This window comes from Mustelus asterias, chromosome 1, assembly GCF_964213995.1.
Source record: "Mustelus asterias chromosome 1, sMusAst1.hap1.1, whole genome shotgun sequence".
Classification (NCBI taxonomy): domain Eukaryota; kingdom Metazoa; phylum Chordata; class Chondrichthyes; order Carcharhiniformes; family Triakidae; genus Mustelus; species Mustelus asterias.
In genome coordinates this window covers 82221686-82237147 of record NC_135801.1, presented here as the reverse complement: position 1 = coordinate 82237147, position 15462 = coordinate 82221686, and the positions used below count along the sequence as shown (strand labels likewise).

General features: G+C 41.5%; 1 protein-coding gene across 3 annotated transcripts in view; it reads right to left on the bottom strand.

Moving 5' to 3' along the window:
- Positions 1–15462, bottom strand: part of ptpn13 (protein tyrosine phosphatase non-receptor type 13) — a 256822-nt gene that overhangs the window by 5566 nt on the left and 235794 nt on the right. For all 3 annotated transcript variants that reach the window (XM_078214036.1, XM_078214044.1, XM_078214053.1), the window contains 5 exons: positions 15289–15437; positions 10668–10758; positions 3456–3793; positions 2539–2754; positions 550–612 (listed from right to left, as the gene is read on the bottom strand). In XM_078214036.1, coding sequence (XP_078070162.1) covers positions 550–612; positions 2539–2754; positions 3456–3793; positions 10668–10758; positions 15289–15437 — 857 coding nt within the window. The remainder of the gene's footprint in view (positions 1–549; positions 613–2538; positions 2755–3455; positions 3794–10667; positions 10759–15288; positions 15438–15462) is intronic.

Here is a 15462-nt window from a genome sequence, read left to right as displayed (position 1 = left end):
TCTCTGGAAGGATAAAAAAATCCTTTTAATTCAAAGTCAATGAATTTTCCAGGTGTACCTCCTTGATGTGGGAGCAAGGGCAAGGGGTGGAAGACTCACCAATCCCCTACCTCAGCCACAGACTGCAATTGGTTTCTCCTTGTAGCACAAGATGGAATTACAATGATACCCAAGCCCCCACTCGACCTAAACCTAAACCCCCAGCCACCACTCAATGAACAAAATGCCCATTCTCCAAAGTCTCTCATCCCTAGCATTTGGGGCTCTTGTTTTTCTGGTATGATTTTATGGGGACTTAGAGTAAAAGCAAATCTACAATCTGAAAGTAATTTTTGTCTTCATTTTGTTTTTCACTACATATATAATTTAAATAGTGCACTGTTAAAAGACCAGAAATAAGTCTCTGCAGCACACTTCCTCAAAATCTGCAGTTATGTTCTTTCAACCTTCAAGAAATTTCACTGATTCACTTAGGAGGTGGTATTACTCTGCATGAAAGGGCCTTCTCAACTTAGTAACAAAACAGATATAATGTTCCTGAAAGCTCACCTCAGTTTGGATCATCCCATGTCGTTGGCACCTCATAGTTTCAACAATATGAGAAATGTCAAACTATTGGCAAACAAAAGGAAACGTTAAAAAGTTCATAGCAAACAAATGAAAACAAATGCAATTAAGGCCCATGCAACTCATTATGACTTGAAACCAACAAAATCCATCAAAGGGAGCATTATCATCAAACTCTTACTCTAATTTACGCTGGCCTTGCATCCCAAAAATGAAAGCTATCTTCTGGTACATCAGCTAAGCTGTCATTCTTCATTTATGGTCAGGATAGTTAGCAGGTTGTTTAACCATTCACTACATTTTCAAAAGGATAGTGATCAGAAGCACAAACCCATGTGCCAGTGTCTTCTTATGTTCGCTCTTTGCCTCTCTAATTTTTTTCAATTTCCCATTGAAATTTCTGTATACAGCCTGGTTCTCATTTGCATTATAAAGCCTGACATCTGTCATAGGGCCTCTTTTCTGCTACATCCTACTCTCTATCTCTTATATTCCAACAGGCTCTTGTTTTGTTTGTCCTACCTTTCCTCACACTGTGGGAATGTACCTCGACTATAGTTGAACCATATCCTTGTTTCTATCAATTAACTGGCACAAGGTTAGATTTGAAATTGCAAACTGCAATTTCCCTAATATAAAGTACATTGAGGTAGGTGGAGGTATAGAAACACACCACCTAATTACATCCAGATTTAATCTGCTGTTTACCATTTAGCACAAAACCAAATGGAAATCACCCCAAGCAGAAAAACACAAACTTCTTAAAGGTGGCTGTGTGTTAAATTATGAGTTTATCCCTCCCTTCTTTAGAATGAATGCTTTTGCAGATAGAAGGAAATAGAGAAATTATTACAGTACAGTTAGAAAAAATAACTTTCCTGACCATTTGAAGGAATTGTACACACTAAATTGTGAAGTACTTGAGGATTTATTTTGGGCTGCAAGATTTAATGTGCTGAATTAATTACTTAATTGACCACGCGACCCTTCCCTCTGAGCTTATCACTCTTAAACTTCATCTTCATTATTACAAACTGTTAAAAATTTAAAAATCTTGACTTCTTCTTGTATTCAGGGTCTGCAGTAAAACTTTTAATTTAAGTGATAATAAACTGGTCCACTTTTTTTGCTTCTGTTGGAAGAATGCTTATTACTGCTGAATCAAAGCATCATATGCATACCACCCGGATCATCAAGCCCCTTTCAAAGCAGCCATATACCAGATGAAACAGGCCCAAGGACCAGTTCTAATCAAAACATGCTGTATAGTTCAAGATACAATAAAAAGCATGCTTTCTGCAGGTATAGTATACCAAATTAAATACAGAAGACATTTTCTGTGTTTTTTAAAAAAAAGATAACGTTTCTACCTCTGGAAGACTTCACTACTTGCTGCGGTATTGCAGACACTAACAGCCCAGAAGTACTCACAGACAGGGCCAAGTTCCAAACATAAACTTAGACAGTCAATGTTGGCAGACTATTTGACTGCACAAAGCAGGCAAGCCAGATTCTATCCTAAAACAAGATTTTGCATTTCTATAAACACCTTTCCCAACTGAAGGATATCCAAAAGCGTTTTACAATCATGTCAATGAATAAAGTGTCAATGAATATTTTTGAACTGTTATTTTATAGGCAAGTGTTGCAGCTCATTTGCATACAGCCAAGCCTCACAAATAATGAGATAAATGATCAATTAGTCTCTTTCAGAAGGTGCTTATACAGGGACAAATGTTAGTTCGCAAATAGGGCAAGTATTCACGAAATAGCATAAATGGTAACCAGGGCACTTCTCTTCCTTGAATAGTGCCATGGTGCTTTTAATGTCCATCTGAACAAACAGGTGGACATTAAATGTCTCATCTGAAAAATAAAAGCTCCACTCATTTGGAAATGCATTTACGTGCAAGCCTAGCTTAGGTGCTCAAATCCCTGGAATGATAGATTAATATTTTGAAAAATACTTACATCAAGTCCTTTGCTGATGAATGTCAACACTGCATCTAGACAAATAAGGGTCCCAGAACGACCAATTCCTGCACTACAGTGAGCAATTATGGGGCCAGAACGTTTGATATGTCTCAGGTAACTGAGAAAAGCAACTAATTGTTCTGGTTGTTCTGGAGTCCCATGGTCTGGCCAGGAAGTAAAGTTCAGATGGGTCACTTGTCGTGACTTGCCACTCTGTACAAACAAAAGAAGCATTTTTGTCAGAGAACATAAACTACAAACAACCCCTGCCCTGAAAAATAAGTACTCAGATGGAGATGTCAGGGCTGATTTTCTGGTGGCCACTGAACTTGGGTGTGCCGCAATTGCAATGATCTGATCCTACCTGTATTTGAGAATTCAGGCCATTTACCAGGTCTACAACTAAGCTGATGATGACCCCCTCCAGGACGTGCCAAACGCCAAGAGGAAAGTCAGTTGTTGAAGCTGACTGGCTGCCATCATAAAACAGCAGACATAATTATGTCACTGCCAGCCCTCAAGTTGATAGCCTTGCATAAACAAAAAAAGATTTATCTTGGGGTGCTACCTGTTTCTTAGCCTACCCATCTTTAATCAGAAAAGGGCTAGCAAAGGACCCAAGGACTATTTCTTCCATGTACTCTTCAAAATGGATACATTTTGAAGGAAATGAGGCAGAGAGCAAAGAACATCTCTTTCCACCTCATTTAAATGACTGACAATAGTCAGTGCCTTTTGCAGCCAGCATTAGATGCACTGGCCAGTTGATCCCTCTGCCAATGATCTAGCCAGCAGTGTGATATGAAAATGCAAGCAATTGTATACTTTAGCACTTTGTGGCAGTGTCTATTGGCATAGTAAACCAACTGTATCATTAAAAAAAATCACAATGTAGCTCATCTATTTGCACATACCTGTAAATCAATCATCTCAATTTTCCGAATAATAAAGTCTTCCAATGGCTGAGAACCTTGAAGGATTATCTTAATCTTGTTGTTTATTATTATTGACTTTCCCTGAAGCTCTGGCCAGTATCTTTGACATTTGATCTTTCCCCCTTCAACCTCCAAAGTCATCATAGCAATGATATTAGACTCCTGTTCCCAAACCATTTGCCAAAAGTCTGCCAGTGTATGAGGTAGAGGTCCTTGGCATGCAATGTATGTACAGTCTTTCGTATCCACTGGTATTTTTATAAAGCTGGCATTAATGTATCCTTGCTCTTCTCCAAGAAGAACTCGTGTACCATCATCTGCAATTAATAAATAATTAATTGTATTTCTACATTTATTTCCATATCTGATATCTATCGGTCATGTCTTCGTATTTTTTCTTACATGAATATGCAACAGAAAACGCAGAAAATTAAAGGCATTCTTGTTTTACAAAGTGGTGTGAAAAGATTGCCAGAGTTAAAAATTAAATACTGAACTCTACATGTTTCCTTCTATATGAGAAATTAAATAAGTATCCTGATCTTTCTATCCCGATCTTTAAAAGCAGTGCTTTTGTGAATAGAGGATGATACTGGAACCAGAGGTAGAGCTATAAAAAGGTTGGTTTGATTCCAAACTTCAGAATTGCAATAAGTATGCAAGTAACAATCAACATTTGCTCATTGAATCACACTTATGGAACACATTAAATCAATGTTTTGAAGACACACCCTAACTCCCAGAGGTAACCCCACAATACTCCAGGTTATGAAACATTGCAATGCACACTATTTATCCTTTTGTGTTATCGAAGAGATTTCTATGGTTTAAGGAGCACAGAAGCAGCATTGCTCCAGTGTGTCAGGAAGCTAGTGATTCCCAATTAGGAGATTCCACATTTTGTGTTTTAAATGAACAATACAGTGCATTGATCTTTTGTTATAGTCAATGATGTCTAAATCTGTTGAAAGCAATAAGAAATAGGAGCTGCGTTGGCCATTTGACCTTTCAAGTCTGCTCTGCAATTTAATAAGGTCATGGCTGATCAACTTCAACTCCAACCTCCTACACTATCCTCCTATCCCTTGATCCTCTTCGTACCCAAAAATATAGATTTTATACTCAATGACTGAACATTCACAGCTCTCTGGGACAGAGAATTCCAATGATCACAAACCTCTCATTCTTCTAAGCTTGAGGGAATGTAGACCTATCTTTCCCAGAGGACAAGTGCTTCTTGGCAATATTACAATAATCATGGGGGACTTCAATGTGCAGGTGGACTGGGAAAATCAGGTAGGTAGTGGATCCCAAGAAAAGGAATTTGTGGAATGTCTAAGAGATGGTTTTTTTGGAGCAGCTTGTGACAGAGCTAACTTGGGAACAGGCAACTTTGGATTTGGTGATGTGTAATGAGGCAGACTTGATTAGGGAACTTAAGGTGAAGGAACCCTTAGGGAGCAGTGACCACAATATGATAGAATTTACCCTGCAGTTTGAGACGGAGAAGCTGGAGTCAGATGTAATGGTATTACAATTAAATAAAGGTAACTACAAAGACATGAGGGAGGAGCTGGCCAGAGTTGATTAGAAAGGGAGCCTAGCAGGGAAGAGAGTGGAACAGCAATGGCAGGAGTTTTTGGGGGTCATTCGGGAGGCACAACAGAAATTCATCCCAAGGAGGAGGAAATATGCTAAGGGGAGGACGAGGCATCCATGGCTGACGAGGGAAGTCAGGGACAGCATAAAAGCAAAAGAAAAAGCATACAAAGTAGCAAGGATTAGTGGGAAGTCAGAGGATTGGAAAGCCTTTAAAAGCGAGTAGAGGACAACTAAAAAAGCAATAAGGGAGGAGATGAAATATGAGTGTAAGCTAACTAGTAATATAAAAGACGATAGGAAGAGCTTTTTTCAATATATAAAAGGTAGGAGGCAAAAATAGACATTGGACCACTGGAAAATTAGGCTGGAGAAGTAATAATGGGAAACAAAGAAATGGCAGAGGAACTGAATAGTTACTTTGCACCAGTCTTCACAGTGGAAGACACCAGTGTTCACAGTGGAAGATACCAGTGGGATGCCAGAGCTCCAGGAGAATCAGGGGGCACAAATAAGTGCAGTGGCCGTCACTAAGGAGAAGGTTCTGGGGAAACTGAAAGGTCTGAAGGTGGATTAAACACCTGGACTGGATGGTCTACACCCCAGGATTCTAAAAGAGATAGCTGAGGAAATTGTGGAGGCATTGATGGTGATCTTTCAGGAATCACTGGAGGCAGGAAGGGTCCCAGAGGATTGGAAAGTAGCTAATGTAACACCACTGTTTAAAAAGGGAGGCAGCAGACAGGAAATTATAGGCTGGTTAGCCTGACTTCGGTCATTGACAAGATTTTAGAGTCCATTGTTAAAGAGGAGATCGCAGAGTACTTGGAAGTGCATGATAAAATAGGATCGATTCAGCACAGCTTCATCAAGGGGAGGTCATGTCTGACAAATCTGTTAAGAGTTCTTTGAGGAGGTAACAAGGAAGTTAGATAAAGGAGAACCAGTGGACATGATTTATTTAGATTTTCAGAAGGCCTTTGACAAGGTGCTGCATAGGAGACTGTTAAATAAGTTAAGAGCCCATGGTTTTAGGGTAGGTTCCTGGCATGGATAGAGGATTGGCTGACTGGCAGAAGGCAGAGTGGGGTCAAAGGGGTCTTTTTCAGGATGGCAGCCAGTGACTAGTGGTGTGCCTCAAGGGTTGGTGCTGGGACCACAACTTTTCACAATATACACTAACGATTTGGAAGGAGGAACTGAAGGCACTGTTGCTAAGTTTGCAGATGATACAAAGATATGTAGAGGGACAGGTAGTATTGAGGAAGCAGGGGGGGCTGCAGAAGGGCTTGGATAGGCTAGGAGAGTCGGCAAGGGAGTGGCTGATGGAATACAATGTGGAAAAGTGTGAGCTTATGCACTTTGGAAGGAGGAATAGACTATTTTATAAAGGGGGAATTGCTTAGGAAATCAGAAGCTCATAGAGACTTGGGAGTCCTTGTTCAAGATTCTCTTAAGGTTAATGTGCAGGTTCAGTCGGCAGTTAGGAAGGCAAATGCAATGTTAGCATTCATGTCGAGAGGGCTAGAATATAAGAGCAGGGATGTACTTCTGAGGCTGTATATGGCTCTGGTCAGACCCTATTTGGAGAACTGTGAGCAGTTTTGGGCCTCGTACCTAAGCAAGGATGTGCTGGCCTTGGAAAGGGTCCAGAGGAGGTTCACAAAAATGATCCCTGGAGTGAAGAGCTTGTCGTATGAGGAACAGCTGAAGACTCTGGGTTTGTGCTCGTTGGAGTTTAGAAGGGTGAGAGGGATCTTATTGAAACTTACAGGATATTGTGAGGCCTGGATAGAGTGGATGTGGAGAGGATGTTTCCACTAATAGGAAAAACTACAACCAGAGGGCACAACCTCAGACTAAAGGGATGATCCTTTAAAACAGAGATGAGGAGGAATTTCTTCAGCCAGAGTCTTGAATCTATGGAAATCTTTGCCGCAGAAGGCTGTGGAGGCCAGGTCATTGAGTGTCTTTAAGACAGAGATAGACAGGTTCTTGATAGGGCGGCATGGTAGCACAGTGGTTAGCACTGCTGCTTCACAGCTCCAGGGTCCCGGGTTCGATTCCCGGCTCGGGTCACTGTCTGTGTGGAGTTTGCACATTCTCCTCGTGTCTGCGTGGGTTTCCTCCGGGTGCTCCGGTTTCCTCCCACAGTCCAAAGATGTGCGGGTTAGGTTGATTGGCCATGTTAAATTTCCCCTTAGTGTCCTGGGATGCGTAGGTTAGAGGGATTCGCGGGTAAAATGTGTGGGGGTAGGGCCTGGGTGGGATTGTGGTCGGTGCAGACTCGATGGGCCGAATGGCCTCCTTCTGCACTGTAGGGTTTCTATGATTAATAAGGGGATCAGGCGTTATGGGGAAAAGGCAGGAGAATGGGGATGAGAAAAATATCAGCCATGATTGAATGGCAGAGCAGACTCGTTGGGCCGAGTGGCCTAATTCTGCTCCGATGTCTTATGGTCTTCCTAAGAACCAGTCTTATAAACCTTTGTTGCAATCCCTTTAGGGCAAGTATGTTGTTCCTTGGAAAAGGAGACTAAGACTGCACATGGTACTCTAAGTGCAGCCTCACTAAAGCCCTGTACAACTGCAGTAAGATATTTTTTTCACCCTTATACCCATCCCTTTGTAACAGAAACTAAAATACTCGTCTTCCTAATTGTTTGCTGGACCTACATGTTTACTTTCTGTGCTTCATGTACAACGACACCCAGGTCCCCTAAATGAAAACTTTTCCCAGCCTCTCACTATTCAAAAAGATTTCTGCTTTTTTATCTTTCCTCCCAAAGTCGACAACTTCACACTTTGTCACATTGTATTCCATCTATCATGCTCTTGCCCCCTCACCCCAAGTATCTATATTCCTCTGCAACCAAAGTGTATACAATTACACTGCTTACTTTCCTACCTAACTTTGTACTGTCAGTAAATTGGATACATCACACTTAGTCCCTTCATCTATGTCATTAATATAGATTGTAAATAGTTTAGGCTCAAGTATTCAGCTACTAGTTACAGTCTGCAAACCTAAAAATGTGTTACTGATTCTTACCGTTTACTCTTAATCAATTTCCAATTCATGCTAACATATTACCGTGGGACGGCACGGTAGCACAGTGGTTAGCACTGCTGCTTCACAGCGCCAGGGACCTGGGTTCGATTCCCGGCTTAGGTCACTGTCTGTGTGGAGTGTGCACATTCTCCTCATGTCTGCGTGGGTTTCCTCCGGGTGCTCCGGTTTCCTCCCACAGTCCAAAGATGTGCGGGTTAGGTTGATTGGCCATGCTAAAATTGCCCCTTAGTGTGTCCTGAGATGCGTAGGTTAGAGGGATTAGCGGGTAAAATATGTAGGGATGTGGGGTAGGGCCTGGGTGGGATTGTGGTCGGTGCAGACTCGATGGGCCAAATGGCCTCTTTCTGTACTGTAGGGTTTCTATGATTCTATGATTACCCCCAAACGAATGATTCCTTATTATTTGTAATAGTCCCTTTGTGGCACCTAATCAAGTACTTCATACAAATGCAAATATATTTCCCCTTGTCCGTCTTACTAGCCACATCCTCAAAAACCTCCAACATATTTGTTAAATACCATTGCCTTTTCATAAATCTGTGTTGATTCTGCTGAATCATGTTATGATTTTCTAAGTGCCCTGTTGCCTACTGATAGCAGCATGGTGGCACAGTGGGGGCAGCATGCTGGCATAGTGGTTAGCACTGCTGTCTCACAGCGCCAGGGACCTGGGTTCGATTCTCAGCTTGGGTCACTGTCTGTGTGGAGTTTGCACATTCTCCCCGTGTCTGCGTGGGTTTCCTCTGAGTGCTCTGGTTTCCTCCAACATTCTGAAAGTGCATTGACCCGAACAGGTGCCGGAGTGTGGTAACTAGGGGAATTTCACAGTAACTTCATTGCAGTGTTAACGCAAGCCTTACTTGTGACTAATAAATAAAAAGAAAATTCGAGAATTTTGGCCATTACTGATGTTAGGCCAACTGGCTTATAGCTCCCAGTTTTCTCTTCTTTCTTAAATAGCAGGGTTTTATTTGCTACCTTCCACCTTACTACCCTTGAACTCTTCTGGAATCAAAGGAATTCTGGAAAGTCAAACTAAGGTACCCACTATATTTGCAGCTTTCTCTTTAAAAACCCTGAGATGCAGGTCATCAGGTACAGGAGATTTGTCCCCACTTTGTCCCATTAATATCTCCAATATACTTTACTTATACTGATTTCTTTCAGATCTTCATTTATGCTGGATCCATGGATCCCCATTATTTCCAGAATGTTTTTTGTGTGTTCAACCATGAAGACAGAAATGCCTCTGCCATTTCCTTATTCCCCATTATAATGTTATGCTTCTCTGTCTCTAGTGGATCTAGGTTTACTTTCACAAATCTCTTCTTATTCACATACCTATAAAAACCCTCACAATCGGTTTTGATGCCTCTTGCAGGTCTGCTCTCATATTCCCATATCTTCTCAATTTTTTGGTCCTCCCTGAATTTTCAAATCCTCCCAATCCTGAATTTTGTTACATTTTTGACAACATTTAAAGTCTCTTCCACACTCATTTTGGTAGCCTTGGTTGGACCACTTTTTCTTTGGGGTTTAAAGAAGTGTATATTTGCTGTAAATTATATTAATTCTTTAAGTGCAAATTTTGTTAGTCTACCAAGAGTCTAATTTACCAATCTATTTTAGCCAATGTGCCTTGCATACCTACATGGTTTCCTCCGTTTAGCTTTAGGATGCTATTTTTGAACTTCACTAAATCACTTTCAACTCTATCATACTGTGGTCACTCTTCCCTATAGGGCCCCTTTGCTGCAAGATTATTAATGAACCCTTTCTGACTGCTAGATATAATCCTAGATTTGAAATAACCTGTTTTCTAGTTGGTTCCTCAACATCCTAATCTAGAAAACTCCCTTTTCGACTTACCATGAATTCATCTTTCACACAATTACAGCAAATACTGTTCGTAAGGTATATATGAAGATTAACAACCTCCTTACTGTATTACCCTTAATTACATGCACCTCTAATATTCTATTTACATTCTGCCCTAAACTGCAAATACCGTTAGGGAGGCTATAAGCAGCTCCCATTAATGTTTTCTGCCTTTTTGTTTCTTAGCTCCACTGAAATCTATTGTACTTCTTGAGTTTCTGAGCTATATCTTTACGCTCCACTGTCTTTATCCTGTCCTTCATTATCAAGGTTACCATCCTCCTCTTCCATTTTGGTTATCTCCTCTTTGTTTTTCTTGTTCTAAAAAGGGGTGCCAGGGAATATTTGATTCTTATAACAAATACAAGAAAAACTGAAGACATTATGTTAATTATTGTTCTCTACCATGTTATTCCTTTAAATTTCTTCTTGCTTTCGAATACTTAAAAGAAATCAAATCAGCTTTTTGGGGTTTTGACCTTTTTGTGTCTGTTAGTTTTATCAAGCTTTGAAGGTTGGCATGCTTAAAGATCTAACATACTTGTGTTTTAAATGCTAGTTATAAATGACAGTATTGTAGGAATATTCAATTAATATAAATAAAATTGCTTCTCTTAAAAAACTTACATCATCGTACTTACAAGGCAATATATTTTTATATCTGTTCTTCCTCCGATTATCTTTTGTTTGTCCAACCAAACATTCATCCAAAGGTTTCAGGTCTTGCAGATGCTATTAAAACATATAGATTATAAAACTAGAAGAACTGGCTTTTGTACAAAACATTGCCATATACCTCGAGTTACAAATGATGAAAAAAATCAAAAGCAAAATACTACAAATATTGAAAATCTGAACTAAAAACCGCAGGGTTAGAAACATTCAGAAGGTGTGGCAGCACCTATGGAGATAGAAACCGACTTAACTTTTAAGTTGATGCCCTTTATCAGAACTGGAGGAAGTTTGAGATGCAACAGGTTTCAAGCAACAGTAGACACAGCAAAAGGTGGGTGGGTGCGGGTGAGTGGGCAAGGGATAAAGTCTGTGATAGGATGGAAGACAGGAGAGATTAAATTACAAAAAGGCTGTCGCAAGGCAAAATGAGACACTAATGGGACAATAAAACAAATTAAAATGTGGAACTGGGAATGTGTAAATGGGAATAGCCAAATCATTACCAACAAAAAAAAACAAAGCAACATTTAAGTGGGTTTATAGTGTAATGGCTATGTTACTGGACTAGCAATGCAGAGGCCTTGGACTAATAATGCAAAGCACACAAATTCAAAACTCACCTCAACAAATTCACTTCAAAAAATAAGCTGTTAAGAGTTAAATTATCTGCAATGTCAGCAGGGGAAAAAAAAACTATAATCTTTCCTTGGTCTGGTCTATATGCGAGTTCAGTTCCATTGCAATGTGGTTCAGGAATGGAGTGAGGTGGAGGATGAATGTGTGGCTGAGGGACTGGTGCAGGGGGCAGGGATTCAGGTTCCTGGACCATTGGGACCTCTTTAGGGGCAGGGGTGATCTGTATACAAAAAACGGGTGGAACTTGAATCACACGGGGACCAATATCCTGGCCGGTAGGTTGGCTAAGGCTACTGGGGAGAATTTAAACTAGATAGGTTGGGGGGAGGGGAGCTAGAAGAGTTGACTAGGATCAAGGAACTAATTGATGGGGGGGAGGATGCAGGGGTAAGGGGAATTACAAAATTAATGGTAGAGGAGAGGGTGCAAGTGAATGAAGGCGGTAATTTAGATAAGGGAGTAGAGGGAGAGGGTGTTCGCGACTCATCAAAGCGGGTCCAGATAAAAGCTGGAATAAGGACACTTTGCCTGAATGCACGAAGCATTCGGAACAAGGTAAATGAGTTGATGGTGCAAATCAGCACAAGTGGGTACGATCTGGTGGCCATTACAGAAACGTGGCTGAAAGGTGACCAGGACTGGGAGATGAATATCCAGGGGTATCAGGCATTTAGGAAGAATAGACAGGAAGGAAAAGGTAGTGGGGTCGCGCTATTAATAAGAGATAATATCAGGGTAGTACTGAGGGATGACATAGGCTCTGAGGAACAAAACGTGGAATCATTATGGGTAGAGATGAGGAATAGTAGAGGGAGAAAGACACTAGTAGGTGTGGTATATAGGCCCCCAAATAATAATGTTGAGGTAGGGAGGGCTATAAACAAGCAGATAAGGGATGCGTGTAAAAACGGAACGGCAATAATCATGGGGGACTTCAACATGCACATTGACTGGCAGACTCAAGTCGGTAAGGGTGGAATGGAGGAAGAGTTCTTAGAATGCTGTCGGGATAGTTTCCTTGAACAGCATGTTACGGAACCGACGAGGGAACAAGCTATTTTGGATCTGGTATTGTGTAACGAGGTAGGTAGAATTAAGGATCTTATTGTGAAGGACCCTCTTGGGTCTAGTGACCACAATATGGTCGAATTTCTGATTCAGATGGAAGAGGAGAAAGTTTGGTCCCAAGCCACTGTCCTCTGTTTGAACAGAGGGAAATATGATAGGATGAGGGATGAATTGGCTAAGGTAGACTGGGAGAGCAGGCTGGCAGGTAGGATAGCTGAGGAACAGTGGAGGATTTTTAAGGAGATCCTTTTCAGTTCTCAGCAAAAATATATTCCAGCAAAAAACAAGGATTGTAAGAAAAGGGAGAACCAGCCGTGGATAACGAAGGAAATAAAGGAGAGTATTAAAATAAAAACAGCTGCGTACAGAGTGGCCAAAAATAGTGGAGAAACAAGTGATTGGGAAAAATTTAAGAAACAACAAAGAGAGACTAAGAAAGCGATAAAGAAAGGAAGGATAGACTATGAAGCTAGGCTAGCAATTAATATAAAAAATGATAGTAAAAGTTTTTATAAATATATAAAAAGGAATAGAGTGGTGAGAGTGAATGTTGGACCCTTGGAGGACGAGAGGGGGGAGTTAATAGTGGGAAATGAGGATATGGCTGAGTCTTTAAATAAGTTTTTTGTGTCGGTCTTCACGGTGGAGGACACAAATAGTTTGCCAAATATTAACGATAGAGGGTTGGCAGCAGGAGAAATACTTAATACAATTAATGTTACCAGAGAGGCAGTGCTGGGTAGACTAATGGGACTGAAGGTGGACAAGTCCCCGGGTCCGGATGGAATGCATCCCAGGGTATTGAAAGAAATGCCAGAGGTAATAGTGGATGCGTTAGTGATTATTTATCAAAACTCGTTGCATTCTGGGGTAGTGCCGGTTGATTGGAAAACAGCTAATGTTACGCCGCTGTTTAAAAAAAGAAGGAGACAAAAGGCGGGTAACTATAGGCCGGTCAGCTTAACGTCTGTAGTAGGGAAAATGCTGGAATCCATTATTAAAGAGGAGATAGCAGGGCATCTGGATAGAAATGGTTCGATCAATCAGACGCAGCATGGATTCATGAGGGGAAAGTCGTGCTTGACAAACATGTTGGATTTTTATGAAGATGTGACTAGGGCGGTTGATGGAGGAGAACCGGTGGATGCAGTGTTTCTGGATTTCCAAAAGGCGTTTGATAAGGTGCCCCATAAAAGGCTGCTGAAGAAGATTAGGGCACACGGAGTTGGGGGTAGTGTGTTAAAGTGGATTGGGGACTGGCTATCCGACAGGAAGCAAAGAGTCGGAATAAATGGGTGTTTTTCCGGTTGGAGGAAGGTAACTAGTGGTGTGCCGCAGGGATCGGTACTCGGGCCGCAACTGTTTACCATTTATATAGATGATCTGGAGGAGGGGACGGAGTGTAGGGTAACGAAGTTTGCAGACGACACAAAGATAAGTGGAAAAGTGAATCGTGTGGAGGACGGAGAAGATCTGCAGAGAGATTTGGACAGGCTGAGTGAGTGGGCGAGGATATGGCAAATGGAGTATAACGTTGAGAAATGCGAGGTTATACACTTTGGAGGAAATAATAACAAATGGGATTATCTCAATGGAAACAAATTAAAACATGCTACCGTGCAAAGGGACCTGGGGGTCCTTGTGCATGAGACGCAAAAGCCCAGTCTGCAGGTACAACAGGTGATCAAGAAGGCAAATGGGATGTTGGCCTATATTGCGAAGGGGATAGAATATAAAAGCAGGGATGTCTTGATGCACCTGTACAGGGCATTGGTGAGGCCGCAGCTGGAATACTGTGTGCAGTATTGGTCCCCTTATATGAGGAAGGATATATTGGCATTGGAGGGAGTGCAGAGAAGGTTCACCAGGTTGATACCGGAGATGAGGGGTTTGGATTATGAGGAGAGGCTGAGGAGATTGGGTTTGTACTCGTTGGAGTTTAGAAGGATGAGGGGGGATCTTATGGAGACTTATAAGATAATGCGGGGGCTGGATAGGGTGGAGGTGGAGAGATTCTTTCCACTTAGTAAGGAAGATAAAACTAGAGGACACAGTCTCAAAATAAAGGGGGGGTCGGTTTAAGACAGAGTTGAGGAGGAACTTCCTCTCCCAGAGGGTGGTGAATCTCTGGAATTCTCTGCCCACTGAGGTGGTGGAGGCTACCTCGCTGAATATGTTTAAAGCGCGGATGGATGGATTCCTGATCGGTAAGGGAATTAAGGGTTATGGGGATCAGGCGGGTAAGTGGTACTGATCCACGTCAGATCAGCCATGATCTTATTGAATGGCGGGGCAGGCTCGAGGGGCTAGATGGCCTACTCCTGCTCCTATTTCTTATGTTCTTATGTTCTTAACTGTCCTCTGAAGTGGTCCAGCAAGCCACTCAGCTGTTGCAAAACCACTCATGTAGATGGTTCACTATCACTTGAACAGTAAATACCAGCCTTGCCAGCAATGCCTACGTTCTGAGAATGGATTCTAAATATAATTATGCTTCTTTCATAAAAGAAGTTTTAAAATTACAACAAAGAAGAGTCTTGTGGTGCAGCTGAAGGGTTAATTTGGCACTATGATTATTGAAATACAATTTAACTGCATTCAATTTGAAACCCAATAAAATACATAATGCAGAAAGAAAACTATTTTCATCACAAATTTGCACTAAAGAATAAGCAAAATATACCACTATACTGGCCAGACTTCCACAGTTTAAGAGGGGCTATCCAGTCAGTACGATTCTCCCTCCTCTGAGGAAGACTGGTTGCTCACTCAGTGATACAAAGAGTTGGGTGAAGCGACAGTCAGCCTTTCATCCTGAGATAACAGTCTAATGCATGAATGAGGCTGCTGGCATAGCTGAACACAGTCAATTTTAGCACATACCTCAAACTCCTGTGATGGAATGTGCTGTTCTAGCAGTCCTTGCAATGTTTTAAGGATTGCATCCAGTTTGGAGTCTGTGTACTGACTTGCTGGAGGCACCTTGACAACAGAGAGTGTGGCGAGCTTCTCTTTCGTTACTGGCCATTCATCTACAATGGTTAAAACATTAAAATC